Source organism: Macrosteles quadrilineatus, unplaced genomic scaffold (assembly GCF_028750875.1).
Source record: "Macrosteles quadrilineatus isolate MER2022 unplaced genomic scaffold, UCM_ALF_1.0 Scaffold_1__1_contigs__length_201487025, whole genome shotgun sequence".
Lineage (NCBI taxonomy): Eukaryota > Metazoa > Arthropoda > Insecta > Hemiptera > Cicadellidae > Macrosteles > Macrosteles quadrilineatus.
The window spans coordinates 5,262,755-5,278,422 of record NW_026542594.1 but is presented as its reverse complement, the minus strand read 5'-3'; the positions used below and the strand labels follow the sequence as shown (position 1 = coordinate 5,278,422).

At 34.5% G+C, this 15,668-nt stretch overlaps 1 protein-coding gene across 2 annotated transcripts in view; it reads left to right on the top strand.

Moving 5' to 3' along the window:
- The first annotated feature begins 6,540 nt into the window (after positions 1-6,540).
- LOC128990108 (uncharacterized) overlaps positions 6,541-15,668 on the top strand; it is a 402,010-nt gene continuing 392,882 nt past the window's right edge. For both annotated transcript variants that reach the window (XM_054412372.1, XM_054412364.1), the window contains exon 1: positions 6,541-7,236. In XM_054412372.1, coding sequence (XP_054268347.1) covers positions 6,724-7,236 — 513 coding nt within the window. In that variant the 5' untranslated portion in view covers positions 6,541-6,723. The remainder of the gene's footprint in view (positions 7,237-15,668) is intronic.

The window sequence follows — 15,668 nt, the reverse complement described above, 5'->3', positions numbered from 1 at the left end:
CACTCCCAGTCCAACGGACAGATTGAGTCAGGAGTAAAAATAGCCAAAGGTATACTGAAAAAATGTGAACATTCAAACACAGACCCCTACATCGGTTTACTCAATTACAGGAACACTCCTAAAGGTAATTTACCTTCACCCGCACAATTATTGTTTTCGATAAATTTAAATTCATTATTACCATGTTCAGCAAAGTTCCTAGAGCCAAAGGTCACAAAACCAAACCCCAATCTTGTAAATAAAAGAAAACAGTCTGTACAAAAATATTATGACAAACATGTTAAACCTTTATCAGAGTTGAATGTAAATGACAAAGTTCTTTTTAAAAAGAACCTAGATGGTCCTTGGTCCCCTGGTAAGATAACAGCTTTAGGAAATGCACCCCGTTCTTATGTGGTAAAGGATGATAATGGTAGATTGTATAATCGCAACAGAAAGTTTTTTATTTTATCTCCAACTGACAATCCCGATGAAAATGTAAATCCATCTCATCCTAGCACCAATTCTAAGGATCCTAATCATAAAAACCAGAGTCCCACTCCCAACCAACAAAAATGTCTAATTCAGCCCAGTCCTTTGATTCCTCCCACTCCCAGTGGTCATGACGAAAATAATGTTATCCAAAACATGGAGGGTTATGTGACTAAAAGAGGTAGAACAATCAGAAATCCTAGGAGACTTACATTTGATGCTAACTAGTACTTCATTGTAACCTAACTAGATATGAGTAGGCTGAAAATGTTTGTTTAGTTCTTTCACATATTCTTAACAGTAAAAGTAAAAAATTTGTTATTTGTTGATAAGGGAGATGTTGATACAGTATTGTATAATTATATATTCTATGTTTCCATTCCTCTATGTATCTCCATTCCCCTTCCGTTCCACCCTCTAGTTTCATTCCAACTACACACACTCACACATTCTTCCGTCAACTCCTCAACATGTGACCCTGTGTATCTGTTGTGATTACAATGTGGTTTTATTAATAAACTTGTGTTACTAATTACACACTTGTTTTAATTAATTAATATGACCCATAAACAGGTAGTAACAGTGAACAAGTCAAATATGAAAATTCCCCATAGCAACATTTTGGATTGCAGTCGTTATTTTGAGTTTTGCGGCTAAACTGGTAAAATGTTTTTCCTTGGGTTACATGGATGGAACAATATTTTTATTAGATGAACTAAATCGTTCTAAATATATATATATATATATATATATATTAATAGGCAACAAACATGTTTATTTAAAACATTTTTTTCTCAGCTCGTGTTCATCGCAAAAATAATCTACGCATACTGTTCGAAATATATTTTCCTGTAGATGTGCAGAATTCCCTTATAAATTAAAATATACTAAAAAATAAGTACACATATTAATTTTAAATTTGAATAAAAATAACGTTTAACATTTTTGTCATAAAAAAAATTGAAAATTTGAAAATTAGAATAATTTTGTAATTGACTTACCTCTTTACTTCAACTGTATGAGTTAAACTTATTACACATATTTTGGGTTTATTGTCAAATTAAATGTTTCGCTAACACAAATCCATGTAACAAGCAGACAGGAGTGGACGAATGAACCGATGGGAATTTTAATCATCATTGTGTTTCCCTGTTATGCAGCTTGTAGAATTAATTAAATAAATAACTCAGTCATTCTATTTTCCCTCAGTACTCTCTTATCACCCTCATTGTAACCTCCTGCAATAAAATAAATCCAAATATTTACACCAAAAAGTAAATAGATATGAATTAATGAATTTGGTTAATAGTTAACTAAATCGCAACGGTAATTAATTAGTGATCAGGTGAAGATGACCGATAGTTATAAGATGCCCTTGTGTACCGTAAATTTAACAATTTCGACTTATTAGCCAACTTACGAATTAAATACTGTGTCTCTTTTAGAATATTTGTTGGTTTAAATTTGGCTGCACGATAATCTTAGCATGTAACCAGTATACAGTAACACATGTTTATTCCCTAATATTTATTAGGTTTCATTTCCGTACCCTTATGAAAATAAAAATACGTGCCTCTTACAAATTAAAACTTGTGCTATGTATACGCTAATATTTGAGTGTTCTATAGTTATTGTATACCATGGTAGTGACACAATAATTACATACGTATGCATTAAACTATGTTAAGAAGTTATCTGATGCACATGTTACTGTATAAACTTTGGAGCTAAAACATGAAAAACTAAATTAAGTCAATTTAAACCCGGAGAAAATCTCAGACCATACCGTAACGAAACAAGTCTTTTATTACAGTTGGTCGTTCTCTCTAATGAAAATGTAGACGATAAAGTTTATTTCTAACTGCGTGATGTCGCGACATCTTTTTCAAATATATAATAATATTTAATGAGGACCGCCTGTGGGGTAGGGGGAGGGGGGTTGTCGTCTTGAGCGAGTTGTTAAAACTTTGGAGCTCTTGACCGCGTTTTGAAGAAGGAACAAAGACGACGTCTCTTTTATCCCTTGTGAAAGAACCAACAATCTTCTCAACTCCTTGGTAATTGAGGATGTCAAATTAATGAATACACTTTCGTCTAGACTACGAATTTCTGTGTATTAGATAACAATATGTTTGTTTACTGATCGCATCGCGTACATAAATAGTTTAAGTAACTTGTTGCATTGATACGCAAGTTCTTTATTGTTTAAGTTCCTTTAAGCAGTTTCGATCCAGATGCAATATATTTGTGTTTAGTTCACTAAACAGCAAGTAATTACTGAAAATCACCCCACATAATTTTAAACATTTGTTTCTAACCGGACTTCTTACAATATGTTCATTGTTAAAAGCAATTTCCACAAATTTCATCGTCATTTTATTGAAAAGTAGGTTAATGACTGACGTCACAACATATAGACCTACAGTAAAACATTTTTCAATATATCGCAAGGAAATCGCAAGATCGGTGATTTTATATTTTATTTTTATTTTACATATTTGTTTACTTTTTATACAAGATTCTTTAATGTATACCGTATTCTTTTTGGAGAAAGGAGCTCTAAAACCTGTCCCACCGAATCCCGCCTCAAACAAACCCTCCAATAACTAAGCTTGACAGGAACACATTGTATTTCACGCAGAGCACAAAATATAAGTGTAGCTCTCACAAATTAACAGTGCTGTAGCCACTAACTCAGTGGCGCTGGCATGCGCGTAACGAAACGTTAAAACCTATAAACCTGCTTTCTAGCTGCGATTTGATTGTTTCTAAAACTAACGCTACGCTAATGGATTCCACATAGCATCACGCACACCTCGGGTTTTGAAAGGAGCGTTCCTTTCTCAGGCCAGAGAAACCGAAGGTGACAATGAGATTTTCGGAAACCGAAATGGGGAGCGTCTGAAGAATGGAACCTTATTGTTCAATGGGCCTTACAAAAAGGTGATACGAATGACCGGGGCTAGTTCATCGGCTGAGCATTCGATTGTTTACCAAAATACTCTTTGACTTCTGTTTTAAGTTTTGTTGCACAATAACAACAGACGATCCTCGAGGGGTTATAAAATACGAGAAGTATCAGGAATTGATAACAACCAATTGACCCTCGTCTGTTGGTAAAAAAACAAATTTTTAATAGAGCCATCATTTACTTGTTCCAGATTACATTGAAATGTATGGTCAGAAAATCGTAAAACATTATAGGTTAACTCACATCCACGGACTTTTTGCTTGATCAATAACAGTTGACGAATAAATTAATTTAACAGTTAGTTAAATACAAGTTAAAATGTTTCTTTAATATTCAGTGTTTTCGTAGCACCAATGAATGATTTAGCAATTCTTCGCGCCGATCTCAACTCCCCAAGGACATTTACTCGGCTCATTTATCATCGATAAACAGGTACAAGAGTAACCGTTAACACCGGATAGTCCGGGGTAGAAAGGTGAAGCCATGTTTATCGCACGTTAAAACAATAAAGAAGGTCGTAACCGAGGTATTGCCACCTTTATGTGTCCTTGCGGCATGTACGGAAAATAAATTGTGTAGCAGTAAACTAGTTATAACCGTGGCGTTAAGTCTGGAGCAACAACCTCGGACGAAAATGTCAAATTGACAAATAACACTAGATGTCTACTTGGGATATTGTTCGTCTTCGACAGCGAACACAGTGTAACACATTGTTATTCTGTGTTCGCTGGTCTTCGACAGTAAACATCAAATTGACAAGAAACTATTAGCTTCGTGCTTCGTCCATCGAGATATGGGTCGTCGGTTGCGATCCTCAGAACTCAAGTAAAATGGTCCTATAGTTACTTGGTCTTATAATATACCCTAGAATTTTTATCGTTGATTTTAAGTCACAACAATAACTCAATTTAGGTAAACTAACCTCTCAGAAGACACTTCTATCTGGACATTTTGCTCTTTTCGGGTTTCAACTCAATATTATAGAGAGGCATGTGACATTTAGCACTACGGTTAGAACCAGATGGGTGTACAAGTTTATCAACATATTATTCACCCGTGTTTTGCAATGGTGTATTTACCTGAATAAAATAACTTGGCCAGAAATGCACGACAATGGATAGGAATAAAAGAAAAACGCCAAATATGTTAACAAAGGTTCATTCAATTTTGTTTGTATTTGGATGGTTAGTGATTTTGAACTAAATCTCGCCTGAGAAAATAACACTCCAAAAGGTCCATTGGCACAAACAAAGTTAAGTTCTGATGGTTTAATAAAACTAAATAAAGTCAACATAGGCAACTAAAATCTCCATTCATGACTTGGCTTAAAATACCTGCCTAAGTATAGTCACAATTTCAATTAGAAGTATTTGAGTATTTATGTTACCCATTTAGTTGTCTGGATATTAATAGCCCCAACTCGAAACCTTAAGGCCTATATTTAATATCTAAATATTTATTTATTTATTTATAAACAATTTACAATAGCTACAGATATAAACCAAAAACAGCTAGGCTGTACCACTGCTACTGTTTGGTCACATTGCCTTTTCGTTTAAAAATTACAGCATTACACATTTTTTATTTATTTATTATTTATATTTTTATTATTTGTTTATATTATTAGTAATCTACGTGTGATGGAAGGACAGCCTTATCATTATTACAATACAGTATGGACATACTAATTATCACCAATCGTTAAAAATATATTTACGTTTTCAGTTATTACTAGCAAATTATACTATTTAGCAACTTCAATTACACATTTTGTACGTACAGTAAATTTTCAAGGCACAGCAGTTTATCTTGGATAAGAACACTTCTTTATTATCTTATTCATATGGTGAATGTTTATTGTTACTCTGTTTCTGAAGTATAAATACTAATGCATCTTGTGAATAGGCCAATGTTAAAAGATGAAGATAAAATTAGTTTATTGATTTTAGACTTCAAATAAACAAAATAAACCAAACAGATAGGGTAGACGATGTTCTTTCTAAATTTCAGAATCGTAAGTTAGCTTGCGTGCGCCACGAACAAACTTTGTAGGCTTCTATATTAAGCTGTCAACCAAACCGGGTAATTCATTGAAATTATTTATTTAACAACTTTTGTGACGTTTCTTCGCGTGGTCTGCTGAAGCTGTCTTTCGTAACTTTCAAAAGAATAATAATTTGTATATAAGGGATGTAATACAGAGTAATATATACCTGGGGAAATTTAAATAAATGTTATACCCAGAAAGTTACAATGAGGAAAATGTCAAGAATTAACTCTCTACTACACTACTACTTATGCATTTAAAGTTGATATAAGACAGCTCGCAAGTAAATTGCCAATGTTTATTCGTAGTCTAAGATTGAGGACAATAAGATAAAGTAAATAAATGTATATCGTCATAAATTATATCTCATAAAACAAGGTTAATTCTTTCTAGAGTACAATCTCCACATTTGTGGTGAATTAAATGATTCTAACAACCAATTTAAGAAACATTTTAATAAATATGTGCTTAAACTTTGTTTTTGGATATTTTTATAACATAAAACATAGTAGTTGCAATGTCACCCAATATCTCACTATCAAGTCACCAGAAGAACTGAACTAATGTGGACAATTAATCATTGTCAGAACGTAAATTATAATAATGATCCTAAAAATAATGGAAATGGTAGTTGTAGTAAAAGTGTTACATCGTGTGAATAAATAACAAGAAGAAAATGGTGAGAATAAACTGTATTGTCAATTAAGATTAATTAAGTAATACAAAATATAATCCGTCATCGGACTCAGACTCCCCTAATAACCACTCAGCCTGACGGGTACACAAACTACAAACAAGTGGCCAAGGTTTGTAAATAGTTTGGGGCTTTCAAAGCCGGCTAAAACAGAGCGCATTGAGGGGTTACGGGTAATTAACAGAAGAGCTCGTTCAGTAGTTCTCCTTGAAAAACCGCATGAGGCCTGCAGAATAAAGGGGAGGGAGTAATTTGATATAAGCAATTCATAAAAAATGAATAGGCCCGGTGGTCCGAAGCTTGAGCCGTACAGTGGCGCGACACGGCGGCGAGCGGCGGAACTACCAAGAGAATGTCAATATGTCGGCGGCTGTGCCGTGTAGTGTAGCGGCGGTGGCGAGTGGCGAGTGCGCGTCAGTGTAGTCGTCTGTAGTGGCAGTGGCAGAGTGATCATTGTAGAGACGAGACAGTGCGCGATGCGGTACGTGATCGTGATCAGTGGCAGTGGTGTAGTACGTGCGTAATGTAGACACAACAACAATGTCCACCAGCAACAGCAACATCGTGGTGGAGTGGCTACGGTCGCTACACCTGGGCCAGTACGCCGAGTCGTTCCTGGACAACGGCTACGACGACCTGGAGATATGTAAACAAGTGGGAGACCCCGACCTGGACGCGATCGGAGTGTTCAACCCTTCACACAGGAACCGACTATTGCAATCCGTGAGGACCTTGCGGGAGGAAGGGGCGGCGTCCGTTTACTTCACTCTGGAGGAGTCGGCGGCCATCCAGGAAGAGTGCCAGTGCGACAGTGCGAGTGCCAGGTCGTCCAGAGCGTCCTCGGGGAGAGTGTCGGACAAGGAGGTGCTGGGTAGGAGTCCTGCGGGATCCTCCAGTGCCGGGAGTGCCCAGGAACTGACCAGGTACCTGGACGAGTACGAGGAAGGCAAGGCAGAGTTGATCCGCATACCGAGACTCCAGCTGAAACTGCTGCTCAAGGAGAAGCTGACGCAGGACGGCATCAGACTCAGCAACCAACCTTACTCTACTTCGGTGAGTCACAGTGTACATAGTAACTGCCTAGAGTAACGGAGAGATCGTACTCTCACGCCGCGGTATTGTAGCGGACCAAGGAGATCAAGGTTACGTGCATTCTCTGTTGCCTCAGATAACATGACACAACTCGCACCTGAGGAACTGTGTTTTTAATTAATTAAGTATTAAGTACACAAAGGACACAATTATGATTGTTAAATTTCCTAATGATAGGCTACAAACTAATCAGATTTTAATTGCATTCCATCACCAAGTTTAAACCTATTCAAAGCTACAAAAATAAAACAATCACATATACTTGTACAGTAAGAAAATTTGATAGTTGAATATACTTTTTCTGCTTTTTTATGTTCGTTGTAAACATTTCTTAGTCGTTTGTTACTAAAGTCATAATTACAGAAATATTAGTAACAAGCTAATATATAAAAAAATGTCTTTTCCTCCAAGCGAGCTTTCCTTACAAGTCACTAGACACACTTTCAAGTAGTTACAAGTTACACGCGGGACTGTCAAACTTTGGTTTTACAGCCACGAGCCACGACAGTCTGTTTCAAAACATGTTTCACCTTGTACAGTACAGTATACTCCGCGTAGACACTTGGTGGTCCAGAGATGCAATTATCTAAAGCGGATCGCTATGATTGATACTCACGTTTGATCGATATATCAATGCATTTATTAAACCGTTGTAATCACCGATAAGCCCTTATTGCTGATTGTGTTTATCAGTTGTGATATCCGAAAACCTGACTGATTGGGTTATAAATAACATCCGTTTTATTATACTAATATTCGCAATACTGAATACCGAAACCAATACGCTTTATACAGAAAACTATATTAAAAATAAAATTGTAAATTTGTGGCTGTATATTGAAATTTTAAATAATTAAAATAATCTTTTGGTAAGTAGGGTATTGACAAAATACGGTACCTAATAAATGTACCATTTTTTATTTAATAACCAACATAATTTTTAATTAGTTATATTTTACGTCCAATGTAAATCGCTTTCCACCTATACGATCGTATTAACTAGACAGTATTGCTTTAAATTTTCTCTAACTTAAAGTAAAATAGACACGTATAGACGTATAGTATTTGGTCGCTTTCCTTGCTCAGTATAATGCTACCTGTATGTATTTAGAGGTGTAAATATATGTATTACCGGTATGTATTGTTCATTTGTAAATATATTTGCGGGCCTCACTTAACTAATATAGTTTGAAGACAAAAATAAATTTCGCTTTATGATTACATGTCAGGTCTACAAACAATGCGAAGTTAATATCATTGGAACTAAAGTAAAGCCAGTCTGATCTGTCCAATACTACTTAACTAAAAGTACAGTAATAATAATAAAATGTGATCGCATTAGCTTAAGACACGAATAAACTTCATTTTGTCGTTGAACTGCGATGAAAACGTTCTTTATAAACGTAGCAAAGTCTTTTTCAACAAATATTTGCAGAATTTTAAAATTAAAACTTGTACAAATTATGTTCAAATTTGTTTAAAAAAATTAAGTTACTTTCTACTTCGATCTTGTTGGATACCAGCAAAATAAATAAATTTTGAAAAAAAAAAAATAAATATAAAATAGGGCCTATAAATATTTTTGTTGAGTATTAATTGACTGTCAGTATTTCTTCTCAATTATCTCTATAGGCATAATTATCACGTTTTCAGTATTTTATTACCTATAATAACTAGTGATTTTGTACACATCCTTTCTTTAAATCAAACCCCTTTTTGATGGTTTGTTGTAGACAGTTTCAGTGGTTTGGCCCAAAGTCTACTGTAACGGAGTCATCGCACAATCGGTCGGTCCCAGTAATTGCGTGGCCAAAGCAGTTTCGCCCGATTATCAGTTGGATCAATTAATGAGGTTTGGGTGGTCCATACTCACTGAATGCAAATACATAGCACACTCAAGCCTACAGTTGAGTGACAACTAAACACTACAAGTTTTACCTTCAATTGAACTAGTTGAAGTTAATAAAGTTACAGGTTATTAAATGGTAATCACAAACATAGATCGGTTAATGACTACGTAGTATTACCTCTTAGATGTTACGCCATTTTGTAATTGTACCGTTATTGTCTTTTTAAGTGACCTGTAAACAAGAAATCACTCCAGAAAACAGAGATTAACACGCCTAAAATACACTAACGCCAAGTAGATTTGAATTAATGCAATTCATTGGATGATCAACCATTGGGAATGGGAGTGAAATAAATAGGCTACTCTAGTAGGCTAAAATAGAAAAAAATAAATGTTTGTTTTCAGTTTACAAAATTATGGATTTTATATTAAACAAAAATATATTCGAAACGTAAAGTTAAGGCGTCAATAAATTATCTATGTTTAATTTTATTCCAGTTAGTAGTTCAGAACACGTCAGTTATTTGTTTTAAAGATACCTTTAAAAGATAACCCAGTGCGGAAAAGAATTGACAACCTTGTTAACTTGTGCTAATATATTCGACTGGATACCGTTGTGAATTAGTTCAGTTTTAGAATTAAAAAAATAAGTTACCTATAGTATGTACTTTAATTAATCGAGCCATCGCCAGATTTGTAAACAACGTTGCTTCTTTTACGGTACTTTTTAACAATGGAATAACTGACTGGTTTATTTATTATAGACCGTATAACTAGCACACTAAACTATTAGCCTATAAAAACTCCACGGGAATGTATCTCAACATCAGCTCAATGTATGACAGGTTCGTATACTTCCTCCTTGGGTATATTCCATCTGGTCTATGTTGATAGTTTTCATAGTCTATATCGATAGTCTGTGCCAAATATACTGTTATCAGGTTCTGGTGTAATCTCAAACCAGCAAATCACATATTAAACCCCACGTTGTTATTGACACAGTTTCCAAACCGAATTTCGCCATGGAGATCAAAGTCGCAAGCATGGCGTTCCCAGTTTACATGCTGTTACTCCGCGCTCAAAGCGCTGGATTTGTATTTCAAATGAAATCTTGCCGTGTTTTTGTTTTTATCTTTCAGCATCGAAACACAATAACCCTCGACTTGTTCGGAATTGGATTGCTTTTCGGAGTTATATTAAACTTACACGCCGCATTATTAAATATCACTAACATTGACAGTGTTTGCTGTTGCAATATTGTTAGATTATGTTTAGACATGTTTTAGGCTATTGATCGCATTACACAAATTCAATAAAACATCAATAAAACATTATTTCCCTAACAATGAATGATAGCTAAACAACATACTTAGTGGTCGGCATGCATTATTATTACATTCTTGAAAAATGCGATTATTATTTGATTCGTCCAGTAATTGATGAATATCATTCACAGGTTTCGTGTTCGTCGCTTTACTACAAATTTAAAGGGTTGTTAATCTGACTGGTTAGATTGAGCACTATCGTCCCAACAAAAGAAAATTAGGTTGACATCCTAAAATTAAGTTACTTTTAAATTTATGATAACGATGTTTTACTAGAATCTGCAATATGTAACGAGCTCGTATTAGCATAAAAACGTAAAAAATAGGCTACAACGACATCTGCCTACAGGAATCAGCAGAAGACGGTCGACCACAACATCCGATATGTGCTGGGGCTTACGTGCTCGTGGACAAATAGGCCTTCCTCTGTACTGCCACTGTATCTCCGTGGGAATTAGTTATACATCATAGAAGTGAATGATCTGTACACGTCCACCGACACAATAATGACGAAATGTTATTTGGATCGTTGGATAAGCAAATTCCTGTAGGATCCAAAACTTGACCACTGAGCTCAAGAGCAAGAGACAACCGCAACTTACGTTTGTTGGACCCATTAATGTGTGAAACAGATATTCACTGCAACAACAAGTATCGTTCGACACCTAACTTACAGATAAAACACACTTTTAGTTTACCTTCATGGTTATAGTCATTAACTTTCTAATTCTTATATAGGCTTACAGTATTAGCAACAGAAACAAAATATTTTATGGAATAAAGAACAACATTTTTACGGTCTGAGGCAATTAGTTTCTCGTATTTAAAGTAATATTAAGCACAGATTGAGTATGGTAAAGCTTGGTAAATAATCTGACTAATATTTTGTTTGAATTTGACTGTGAATTACACGTCCGCGTTCCGCACGTGGGTTCCGAGATATTCCGTAAAAGAACGCATTTCATTAACAATCCCTCACACAAAACGCAACGGTTTCCAAATGTTGAGCTTTTGAGAAGTATGAAGAGGATCGAGGTTCCATATAAATTAAAAGCTCTTTGCCCTCCACACAGAATGGCTTTGGGAGAAAACAGTCGCATCATACGAGAAAAGCGAACGAATTTTAACACAAAAATCTACTTCACTAAATGTAGCCTACAGTATATAAATTTCGAAGTAAGTGAACACGTGCTTCTGAGAAGATGCTGATTATTCATAATTATAGTTATTGTGTACTGAAATTAATGATCACTTTTATGTGAAACAACAGGTATTAACTAATTATGATTTTATTAATAGGCAAGCATGTTTCTTTAAAACCTTTTTTCTCAGCTCGTGTGTATCGTAGGGAAAATCTACGCATACCGTTAGAAAGCTATTTTCCTGTAGGTGTGCAGAATCCCTTTATAAATTAAAATAGGCTCAAAAATAAGCACAAAAAATGAATTTGAAATTTTAAAAAATTAACATGGGTCTTATGGGTTGCTATGGTGATGACGAAATAACAACAAAATATAAACAGAAAATCAAAACAAATGGAAGACATTCCAATCACATGTTTTATTTACAGTGTGGGGTGAAAATGGAGAAGTTTGCACAAAACATACTTTTGGTCGATTTTTCGACCACGGGGCGTGCTCTTGTATATTTAAATGTTTATTTTTATTATTACATATCAGTATTTTAAAGATGATGGAGGAATTTTAACTAACACTGCATGAATACGTTATTCATATATACAGTACATGAATTAAATTATTGAGAAGCCGTGTACCGGTACGTTTTATAACTTAACATGCGAAAAAGCCATATAAATCCATCTATATCAACAATTATCAAATAAGATTCAAATAACTTAGCAATTACCTATACAGTATTATAGGCCTATTGTATCAATATTGCAAAAAAAAAAAACAATTTAGAAATACTTTTTAAAATGTCTAGGTAATTTGCTTACCAGGCGAGTTAGTGGCGTTTTGGCAAAATAATATTTCAAAGTAAAAAAAAATATTTAAATTATTTACGAGGCAGTCTGGATCAATTTTAACTAAGTTTAAACCTGACTAATTTTAGTTTAAACACGTTAGTAAATACAAGATTTGCCAATGACCAAACTCTTCTCTCTGTGAACCGAGACAGGAAGTTATTTGCACTGCAAACGCTAGTTTCATTACTTCATAGCAAAAAGTGCATAATAACTATAATTCCGTGTTGGACAGCGCAGCGCACTCCGCCGTTGTATTGTAACCGCTTTCTATTCTACATTATTGTCATGTCGCAACGCGTTCAACATTTACTTATCTATCTCATGGCCTAATCTGTTATTTCTTCAAACCGCCCAGTCAGTTCTTTCATTATCTGAATATTGTGTGATACGCTATAAAGTTCAGCTTCGTTTTAAACGCTGTTTATATGTTTTATCTAGTTATTTAGTAATTTTTTCTACACACTCCATCATATTTAACGATTACAGATTTGCAGTGGCTATCCCATTTTACCTCACGAGTAATTAAAGACTCATGCACCTCTATAACAATACAAATGCTACTGTATTATTTATTCGACATCGTCTGTATAATTAATCGTGTAAATTATACGCTGTATATAGTTTTTATTCGTGAATGGTATTTTTTGTTTGCCGTACAAAGAATGTAAAATTCAAGATACCACATAATATTGTAGAGGTGTGTTGGAAAGAATCCTTTATTGGTAACCGTTTCAAATCTAGCGCAAAATGGATAGCTAATTTAAAGCACTACCTATACAAATATAAATAAAAAATTACACTAATTTGCATCCTCTTAATCAGATTAACGTGTCATTTAAAGTATATTACCTGCTTAGGAATAATGTATGAACCTTTGAATCATATCCAATTGAAGTTTAACTCTTTTTTACCGCGAGGATTATTACAAAGCTGCATCCTACGTATAACTTTTATCTTGGATACACAGACCATTTAGATAAAAATACTAAATAAACCAAGTAAGTAAAATATGTATAACGTTCTGTAACACAAATTTAAACTGCATATATATAAAATGATATTTTTTGTGCTGATGTAGTTTTATCAAACGATGACACACACGATGGTACAATATTTTTATCGAACGTCAAAGCAGCTTTCATGGAAACAAATTGAGTTTTTAACTTGGTTCAGTTAAAGTCAAACAAAGTCATGAGTCAGTCCCGGTTGTCAACCGATGTCGAAATAGTGATAAATCAAATATCGCTACTGGGAGATACCACGAACACTTCCGTTATCACTAACTCATATTGATTATCTCATCTTAATTAAAAAAATCTGTTCTTGATTTATATAATTGCGTTTGTTGTAATGCATAAATTGATATATGCCTAATCAATTTGTTCAATTTTTGACTTAGCACAGATCTGCTACCAGTATTTCTTTAGTCGTTATTACATACTTTTTGGCCAGTGCGAATTTTTCTTGACTTTAAATTTAAACCACAATTGCACCTTTCGTAAGCGTTGCCCTGAGAGGCCGTACGTCGCTCTGAAAGAATAGTGATACTTTATTAACACTGTGATAGTTTTACTAAAATTAATAATGTTATTATTATTTTTTTCAATTGATATATTATGAGTGTTTTCAAATTCTTCGAGCTATACAAGGTTAGTGATGTTCGGCCAATTAAACATCAATCGAATTATTTACTATCTCCAATCATAAAGAAATTAGTGAGGCTATGAAACTACTTTTACATAATACTTTAACTTGAATTTTACATAATCAGTGTTTTGTTGCCATCTTTTTAAAACATCTTAGAAGTAAGAAAGATATGCTGCCTCATCATTTATATGTTCTGTGAAGATAATAAACAGCCAAAGCCCCGCAGTAAAAATATTTTCATCATGGTGTCGAATGAATTCAGTTCAATGCAAATGCCCATTTGGTTTTAATTTGTTTTTAAAACACAAATGCTTTTAATTAAAAATAAAAATGTTTTGAAGGTAGACCTTTGTTGGTAGTCTATTTATAAACTGTAAACATAGCCCAATGAAAAGTCCACGGCCACTGTGATATCCATAGCCGGGTCAGTGTGCCACTGCAATCCGTGACCTGACATCCGCTAATCAGCTGTTAACTAACATTACATCATTACACCACCATTCATCGTTGAACAAGGAAATCCCGAGCTGGCCTAATCCTCTAAGTTCGTCTGCCACTTTTAGGCGTTCTATCCAAGAGAACGTATGATACATCATTGTATGTAATGTTTTTTCTTGTGCTTTGTGTGTGGATTTTTAGTTGCGACAGATAGCAATATTTACACTGACACTTAATAAAATGTGTAAAAATATATATTAGCCTATAGTGTGTAAGAAGTTTCCATATTTCGGTGCTTGAAATAAAACTTAACTTGAACAAGCACTGCGAGCACTGCGTTTTAAAGTGTATTATCATAGAATATTTTACCTACGACCGTTTTTTAAAGTAGCCGTTTCAGTTCAGTTCTTGGAATTGAAAAGTTTCTCATAACAGCATTGTTTACTTTCACAAACGCATAGTTTTACATAAGAACACGGATAACGGACCAATGAGGTTCAAGGATTGAGAGAGAAGAAGTAAAATTGTAATGATTTGAACTTCAACTAATGAGCTGTTCAGACCAATTTAATTATTGTTGAGTGGTGCCTTTCGTAGCCCTGGGTGCAATTAGTGTTTGGTACAATATTTCGTTGCATCACTGTCAGTGGCAATGAGAGGTTATAAACGAAAACATAACCTCTCTTAGAATTAAGAGTAGTGATTTTTAGTAATTAAAATACTGTCCTATGTAAATTAGTGTTCGGAACTCGCGTAAATAGTGTTTACATCATAGGCCTACTGCACAGAAACAGGTGCTTTTTCATCCGTATTTTTTGGCTGGAAAGTTTCCCTTTACTGTCCCTAAAGACGGAAAAGTAACGTAATGTACTTTTTCCGTGACTTAGTCAGCTGATGAAATAAACAGCTAACTGCAACGGCCTATTTTTTTCTGTAATATAAAAATATTATAATTTATGTTATATCCTAAATAAATCGTGCTATGCGTTTAAAAGTTACTAATTATTTTGTGTATTATGATGTAAATTATCCAACGTTACTCGCCCGGTAAGCTTTGACGTACTCGCACGAAAATCCCGCACTCGGTGGAAAACGCCACTTACCGGGCTATTAGTAAAAGTAATACAGTAACGACACTCGTAGAAGT